Raw genomic sequence first — 9,019 nt, 5'->3', positions numbered from 1 at the left:
AGACCTCCGTCACATATTAATCCTTCATATTTTTCCATACATGTCCACATTAGTTATGACACAACATAAGAATAAAAAGTTATGATGGCTCAAATTAGATTTATGTTTACAGCAGTATTAATCAATATAACTTAGTGGAATGCTTTTGAAATAATATTTGGCTAAAAAAAACGAATAATTTCTTTTTCTTTTTTTTTTTAATGGTGGGCCCCAAACCAAGAAAAAGCCACATTGCTACACAGGCGCAGCGCGCTCCAATGAATGCTCCGCTTTCATAAACGTAACGTCAAATGAGAAAGTTCTCGTCCCCCCCCCCCCCCCACCGCCGCCGCCGCCCCCCCCCGACCCTTCAAAGTCAACCCGCTCAACTGCAAGGCAGCCACGTCTGGTAGGAGTTCCACGTGGTCAGGTGGGACTGAACTTGCGCCACGTAATAGTTGCTGAAGTTGACGTCCCTGACGTAGGGCGCCGGCTGGTAGTAGCAGGTGATGTTGGACAGGGCGGGGATGGCGTTCTGCTCGGCCATCACGCGCAGGGCCAGGGCGGAGATCAGCGCCAGCGTTTGCCTGCGCTCGTGGCCCATCAGGCACACGGTGCTCTCGTCCACCACCCGCCTCAGCGTGACCAGGCACTCGTAGCGCTTGTGCTCGATGCCCGCGAAGTGGTTCTGCAGGTACGCCTCCAGCTTCCTCCGCTGCACGTTGATGTCGGGGAAGTCGATGAAGAAGCGCGAGCACATGTAGCGCTGCATCTGCTTCATCTGAGTCTCGGAGGACGGCCGGAAGCCGCGCGCCAGCAGGTGGCAGTACTTGAGCAGCCCGCCGCCGCGGATCTCCTCCGGGTTGCGGGTGGCAATAGTCCTGGAGCGGAGGTGGCCCAGGGCTTCCTCGAAGTCCCCGTACATGCTCTCGCCCTGCACGGTAGGGTGGAAGGCCTCGGACATGGCCGTCTCCGAGCAGCGGTCGAAGAGCAGCAGGGAGTCCAGGGTGATCTGGAAGGAGTCGACGCTGAACTCAAACTGCCTCCTGAGGGAGTCCACGAACTTCAGCTCCACGTTCTTGCCGGTGTTGTTGGACAGCGAGATGAGGCTCCACCGGTCCGTCTCCTTGCAAACTTTCACCAGTTTCTGCACGTACGCGTCCTTCAGGGCCAGGGGGGTGATTCGATCCCTGCACACCCCTTCGGGCAAGAAGTCCACCAGGCAGTCCAGAACCACGTCCATCACCACCCGGAAGGTATTGTCGTCGGTGAGGGTCAGGCCGAAGATCAGGTCCAGGTCTTTGTAGCCAAGGCCATTGTCCTGGTGAAGCACGTGGCTGGCCGCGGAGCCGTTCAGCTTGACGTCGCACACCACCACGCCCCGCTCCTCCAGCCGGGCCCTGACCACCTGAAAAGGTACACAGACGGGGAGGAAAAACTTAATGATGGGCAAACCGAAAAAAAAAGGATAGGGCCACAGGATATCAGCATGTTTTTCACTGCAGAAGTTACACAGAGAGTCAGAGAAAGTCTGTGGTAGATTCCTAAAAGAAAGGCAGTATTTTGTACACTTTGACAACAAAAGTGGCAAATTAGAGGCTGTCGTCCTCCACGCAGATCAGTGTCATTGACTAAAGATGGTCCTGTTAGGCGAGAGCGACTAAACCCTGCAGAGAGCATGGAATCAAGCCGTGGACTTCTAACTAGAGCCCCGAGACCACATTGAGAGAACGTGGTCTGTCATGCTTTCATATAAACACTCCAGCACATGTTTATCTGGTTATTGGAACAAACACAGTGTTTGCGATGCATTAGAGGACGTCTGAGCTACAGACAGCTGAGATGTTTATGCTTGCTGCGTCACTCAAAACTGCACCAGAGGGATTAAAAGCATCCAAACGAGGAGGAATTTGAAGAAATCGAAAGCACAGCCGTCCCCTGTTAGACAACTCTCGCTGAGCAATAAGCAATAAGCATCTGCTGGCCACAAGCTATCAATCAAATCAGGCAGACATCCAGCCAGACTATTAGAATCTATATCATACCAGATATAAGCTACTCCAATAAATCCCTTTTTAATACTGGCCCACTACACCAGACGAAGGTGGCGAGGCAAGATCTTTCATAATATTGAATGGTTTCTTCGAAACTAAAGGTTATAATTGAAAAGAAGCAATTTTTGTTCAAAGTTGTTAGTTTTCCCCAAAACGCAAGAGAATGAACAGCAAGGCATTAACAAGACACCATATATTTCCACATCCCAAGGACAAAAGGTTGGATCATTTTGTAAAGCGTAATCACAGCAGTGTCAGCTCTGACCTCACCCTCAACACAGCCACGTCTCCCCCGTCTGTGGGTCCCCGAAAAAGAGTGCACGAGGAAGCCCAGGTCTGCCCCCCCCACCCCCACCCCGTCATCCCCACCCTGCAGCACTCATAAAACAGGCTCGTGCATTTCCTGCATGACGCGCCAGCACCTGGGGAGGGAGACACTTCCGCCTACGTTGGGGCAAAAAAGGCCTTGTAAAAAAATAAAATAAAAAAGAGCTGCTAAAACACACCAGACTGTCTGGAGTTGACAACGCCTCGGCGACACATAACAGCATCTCTCCCCCCCCCCCCTTTCAAAAGTTTCCTCCAGGTTTTCATTGCGGCTGTGGTCTGAATGTGTGTTTTTTTTAATATAATGTCAGGTTGAAATAAGCCAGTCATAGGCCAGCCCACGGTCGCTTGGCCACCAATGAGAGCTCTGGGCGCTGAGTCAGATGATCCGAGGATGTATGGCCACGGCAAATGAGGAGTTACGAGTCCCTGGCCCTTCGTCCTCGGTCCTTCACTCCAAACGCGACCCAGTCAGTCAGCCGACTGGTCCGAGTACTTAAAAAGCTTCCTTTTGAAACGTCCTATGCTTGAGAGGTCCTTTTACCTGTGTGCCAGGGTGAGGGTACCGGAAACGCGCTGTTGGTGCTTCACTCTCATTTCGCTGTCTTTGAGTTAGCTGTAGTAAAGTTGTTGTTTTTTGCCAGCCAGCCAGCCAGCCATGTAAAATGAAACCAGTGGTCAGAATAGCCCGGCTTATCCGGTTATTCTCAAGGCGTACGGGTGAAACTGAAACCAGCTCAAGGGCTTCTTAAATGAAGTAACCCACACTGTATCACTGTATCGTATGTTGCATAACACTGTTGCAGTGGAATCGTATATATGCCTCTTTGTCAAATGCATGTGTTATTATTGTAATTTAGAGGTCAGAATTACAGGAATAGGTGAGGAAAAAGAGTTTAGCATCCATTTTTAAATAAGTTTGAATAAGTAAATTGACCCCAAAGAAAAAAAACCTTCAAAAAGGAATATAAGCGTAGTGGTTACTGCCCCCGAGGAAGTAACCACTTCGGCATAAAAGAAACTCAAACTCCTTCGACTGACAAATCCAAAAGATGCTATTGGATGCAAAATAAAAGCACATTTTAAAGCGGACGCCACTTCCTCTGGAAGCATGTGGCGACTACATGTTGCTCATTCTCAACAAAAGCCCAGTGAGGAGTCGGTTTACAGTCTGGCGAAGGTCCGCTGTGGGAGTCAGGCGACTGGTCTTCACTTACCACAGCGAGCCTGACCCACAGGTCCAGTGTTGTTACAGGCTCTAATCCACCCCTCAAACCCAGTCGTTTGAACCATTCGGGTCTAAATGTGACAACCTGCAGAGCTGGAAATAAGAGACGGACAGTTTTTGCGTGGGCAACGAAAACACGTTGGGCTCGGCACCCCCCCCCCACCCACACACACACACACACACACACATAAACCCAGTCACCAAATGACGTAACGTGTGACACACACCGCAGATATCTGTGTTTCTCATCATGTGATTCGAGGCTACCGGGTTTGTACACAGCGGCCTGTGCGTGTGGACTCAACCCGTCTAGGGAAGGTTGTGCATAATCACCCCACCCCCCCGACTGCGGTTTTCAATGGCTGTCGACGTTTAATGGAGAGCGCAGAGGTGTCGGTGACAGTAAAAGTCTTTCCTGCACTGCTCCCGTGGCTCATTTCGCCGACCAGACCACAAACAGATGTTGTTGTTTGAACGTGGCCCTCGGACAAACCCGCCAGCTGTCAGTTTTGGGGCTCCTCTGACGCTTTCGGGAGTGCGGGGGCGGCTCGGTCGACCTCACCCAGCGCGCGACACCCGTACCTGTCTCCAGGTGGACGGAACCGTAGGGTGCGTAGGCTTTTTTTTTTTTTCAGCCGAGATGGCAGTCTTGAGATGCTTTTAGCCAATGTGCCATGAATCACGCATGCCTCACGTTAACTGTCAACCATTTTCCAAAACACATCATGGTGGTTAGGATCCCTGAGTGTGTGTTTTTCTTCCTTCCAGGCGGCCATTGGTTTCCCCTCGTGGCCATATGGTAACCAAATCAACTTGACATATCCCATGGAAGCGAACATGGCGTGCGCTGTTAAGTCTGTCGAGAGCCATGCCAGCGTCGCATGGCGATGCGCTGCAGGATTTTCCAAACACTTACGCGGTGCATGGCAGAATTCTTGCACCGGTTTGTCATGAAGTCGTATTTATAGATGAAGTGTGTGCACAGCAAACGTGCAGGGAGAGGAGCTCAGAGGGCTCCATTGTGGGACCGGCTTGTTTGTTTTCATATTTCAAACAGAAACTGGTTCTATTGAGCTATGACTCACCCCGAGGTCTCTTTTTTTTGTAAAGTGTAATGCCAAAGCCAAGAGCCAGCATGCAAAAATGTCAACACGCTTACAGGATTGTGTGATGAAGGATATGAAATGCTGGTGATGTTCAGTGTAAATTACAGGGCCCCCCCCCCCCCCCTTTGATTGCAGGGTCTTGAAACGGTTATTTGTGAGGGTCTCTTGCTTGGCCCAAAAAGGGTCACCGCGGAAGATATGAATCACTCAAGAGTGAAATATGAGCCCTGGACATACATGCAACCACCAGCTCAGTCCTTATCTGTTGCTTACTTTCACGAGAGCTGTGAAAAGTGAGGGAAAAAAATATCCCTCAGGAGCAGAAACCTCAATGAGCGAGTGGAACACTGTAGTCACGCCGTTGGATCATCTCAACTTTTATGGTCGTGTTAAATGTGCGAGGGATCCAATGTGTTGGGATGAGCGAGCCGCTCAGCCACAGAACCCTCAGACGACGAGGGAGTCAAACGAGGGGGATTTTGTGGTTCATTTAAGGGAGCACCTTCTAAACACTGTTTTATTCAACGTTTCATAATGGAAATATGGGTGTATTTGTCTTTCTGTGTGATATGGGGAGGAGGGGGGGGGGATCCTTCAACCTGATCCTTTCTGTTTACTTCATTAACAAGGTTTTTATTTAAAGTGACCCTGGTGATCTGCCTGGTAGAAATATAAATGATGTATCCATGGAAACCCGAAATTCTATAATGGATCCCTTCCGGGGAAGATTTGGTACACAAACCACGGTAAAATCACTTGGTTTTTTCCCCTACTTCACCACTTGTGCCACGGGGGGGGGGGGGACTTCATCTGAGCTTCCACTTGATATGTTAACGCCACCATACGAAGAAGAGGTCTCACCTGGACGATCTGCCGGGGCCGCACGGACAGCGTGGGGAAGTTTCCGCGGCCGTGGATCGGGACGCTCTCCCCCAGGATGGAGTCCAACCGCTGCACCTGATCCCAAGACAGCACGCTGACCCGCCGACTCTGCTCCGAGGTATCACCGGAGGACATGACGACCGGAACGGAACGGCAACGGAACGGGATGTCCACGGAGTGCGTGCGCGCGTGTGTGTGTGTGCGTGTGCGTGAGGTGACGTGCAGCGCGGTCGCGATCCCTCAGTGGAGCCGGCGGTGTGTTCGGACAGGTGCGCAAGGACGCAGACAGCGGCTTCGCTACGTCTCCTCCTCAGCGGTCCAAGTGCGATGAAGTGATGGGAAAGTTGTGTGAAGTATCGGTCATCTCCGAAACAGAAGCTCTCTCTCTCTCTCTCTCTCTCTCTCTCTCTCTCTCTCTCTCTCTCTCTCTCTCTCTCTCTCTCTCTCTCTCTCTCTCTCTCTCTCTCTCTCTCTCTCTCTCTCTCTCTCTCTCTCTCTCTCTCTCTCTCTCTCTCTCTCTCTCTCTCTCTCTCTCTCTCTCTCTCTCTCTCTCTCTCTCTCTCTCTCTCTCCCCGTCTCTGTCTCTGTCTCCCTCTTCAGTGACTCTCTCCACAGAGGCGCTCTCTCTCTCTCTCACGGGCCGGCCTTTTTTTTTTTTTTACCGAGCTGGGATGGACATGGACTGCAGCCTCCCGATTGGCTGGGCACGGATTCCCCCTGGACGCGCAAAACACTACGACACGCGCACGCGTGCACTTTGCACCGCGCGTAGGCGCGTGCCGCCTCGGGCGAGAGGTTTCAAGGAGCGTAAGAAAATATGCTGATTACTAGTTGGTTGAGGATGTTTGGAGGTGGATTAATTGAGGCCAACCCATTCCTACTTAGTGAGCACTTTCGGTTTAACGTTTTCTTTTCACACGAACCACATGCACCATGAAAGGGCACAAACAAACCAAATGAATAAATCTCTAATGATACGACTATCGCACAAATAAAACTGGAGTCTCGTTGTTGTGGCTGTTTCAAAAGCTCAAAGGAACGTGGGCATCAGTTTGTTTTATTGGGGCCGTATAAGTTGGTGACATGGTGCAAAGTTCATCTAGGGGAGGACAATTGTCAATAGTCACGGAAAGCCATCCCACAAACAGAAAAACGTCTAAAAAAAGCCTGATTTTGCGTGTTCTTCCCCTGTGAGCTCGTTTCCATTTATTAATCTTGTCTCACCTTTAGAATTGCAGTATGTGAAGGACTAACTTTTCTAAATGTGTTAAGTTAAATCTTGATCAAAACCCTTCAAAAACATGCAAGTGCTTGGGCAATCTCTAATAAAATATTCACCGAGGCCATTGCTCAACGATAAAAGTGCTTATGAATCTGTAATATCTCAATTTTTCTGGGGGGGGGGAAAGGCTGCCACCCTGCTTTAATGCTACTGGAACCAGAGAATGGACATAAACAGTCGTCACTCATGTGTCAACAGCAGTGTGCTTCTGCAGATGTGACGAGCTTGGTTAAAAAAAAAAATTTGCACTCACTAATTCTGAAAGATAGACGTCCCCTGTGGGAACGTTCTGGGGACAATTGTTCCTTTTTTTGTCCAGCTGAGAACACAAAAAAAAGCTATTTTGTTTGACTCTAAGTGACAAAGCGAAGAGAGAATACCTCCACCCAACAGACACATGGCAACACGCCTCCCTGACACACACAAACACACACACAGCAATTAACCTCCCTGCTGCCCGTTGTGTCATTTGCATTCGGCCCTAAGTGGTTAAACTAGTTTAATTGTTAGCCCAGCCCAAGTAGTGACGCGCTTTAGACCGGTGCCGGCTCCTTAGAGCACTGACACCAGCCCTTAGTATTTTCATTTTCATGAGAATTTGAAACCATCGGTACGTCGATGCTCAACGCTGTGGCTTTGCATGCTGTTGTTTGCAATCGGCACGTGACGCACACCTTGGTGTCTGCGGCGCCTTCTTTCTCTTTCCCCCGTGCAAACCTTTCCTGGAAGGGGAGAATGTGTTAATAGTCTCAAAGATCGCACACACACACACACACGCGCGGTTGGACTGCAGCAGCATACCGGTGTTGACAGGTTAAACAGCGACATTTCAAAGATGGCCTTTGTCACGCTCGCGGCAACACGCGGCCTTATCTTTTCCGACGGATTCCAGCTATGAGCGGCTTGACATTCAGTGGGATTTTTTTTTTTTTCTCGTAACATTTATATCCGCCATTTCGTTTTCCAATGGCCCTTCTTATCATAATTTAGAAATATTGACCAAAAAAAATAAAATAAGCAGAAACACCCTCACGAGGCATTACTGGAAACCCAACGCTTTATCTTTACATTTGATGAGTCAGTAGAAAGCCTCCAGTAAATAACTGATCTTTATCATATAATGAAGCGTTGAGGAGACACATTTCATTTCGGAGTTTTTTTCTGACTGCTCCTCTGCTATTCATAACAGAATGTGTGTTTATTTTTAACACTACTGCAAACGCAACACTTATTCTAGATTCTATTCTGAAAGAAAAGAGCATTGTGTGTGCCTCAAAGCAGTGACCTGTTACTGGTGCCGCGTGAAAACATGCGTCACTTATACCGGTTAGTGGAAAAAGAATGCTGACACTTTACAGGAAGTGATTATATCAAATGATCAGAGCGCTGCTCGCAGTGACAAAACCGCTCCAAAAGGAGTTGTTTTTATTGGACGGACACAGGAAAGTTAGCAAATGGCAGGTAAGTGAAGCAGCTACTAAAAGATGACACACTTACTACAAAACGCACTCCAACTTTGGCTCCATTACCACGTGAAATCACACATGCACCGAGCTTTTGTCTTTTCCAAATGGGAAAATATCTTATAGATTGGCAGGTTCCCGTCATTCAATCCAAGATCAAATACACATTAGCTTCTTCGTCCTTACTACACGTTTGTCTTCTTCAACACAATGTGCCACACTAGCTTTTCTTTTTTAACCCCCCCGTCCCCCGTCCCCCTCTGTGTGTTCTAAGGGTACAGATGGCATCTCCAGGCCTGCTCTCAATGTCGCACGGGCCCCAAGACAAAAGCTATTACGTAGCACAAGTTAGCATTTGGGCGTGGTACCAGAACTCATTACAGCAGCCTAAGGCGTGCCCACATATCTCGGAAGAACTGGGTCATTGTCGGTTTTTTCCGACACTGTGACGTCTGCGCCTTCCTGAGAACGTCAGGTGTCTGCTTTGAATGGTAGAAGCCTCCGTGGCTCAGTGCCAGTTTCGTCCCTCAGTTCCTCGTTTACTTTTTGGCAGTTTGTGGCGATCTCCGAATGAATAATCCTGTGACCCTGATTTAGAAAGAGAAAGTTTTACTTCTGACCTTTTTCGCCAGAATGTTTTGTTTCTTTCTTTGCTTTTCTCCACTTCCTTTGTTGCATCCTGCAGACTTGTGCAGCAG

At 49.1% G+C, this 9,019-nt stretch overlaps 1 protein-coding gene across 1 annotated transcript; it reads right to left on the bottom strand.

Annotated features, from left to right (window-relative positions):
- Positions 1-349: 349 nt before the first annotated feature.
- On the bottom strand, positions 350-6,001 carry tent5bb (terminal nucleotidyltransferase 5Bb). Its single transcript, XM_037475172.2, has 2 exons — positions 5,556-6,001; positions 350-1,387 (listed from the first exon to the last, which is right to left on the bottom strand). The coding sequence occupies exons 1-2, from the start codon at positions 5,709-5,711 to the stop codon at positions 365-367; spliced, it is 1,179 nt and encodes a 392-aa protein (XP_037331069.1). The 5' UTR covers positions 5,712-6,001; the 3' UTR covers positions 350-364.
- Positions 6,002-9,019: the final 3,018 nt, after the last annotated feature.

This window comes from Pungitius pungitius, chromosome 17 (genome assembly GCF_949316345.1).
Source record: "Pungitius pungitius chromosome 17, fPunPun2.1, whole genome shotgun sequence".
NCBI classification, from domain to species: domain Eukaryota; kingdom Metazoa; phylum Chordata; class Actinopteri; order Perciformes; family Gasterosteidae; genus Pungitius; species Pungitius pungitius.
This window is presented reverse-complemented; position numbering and strand designations above follow the sequence as displayed.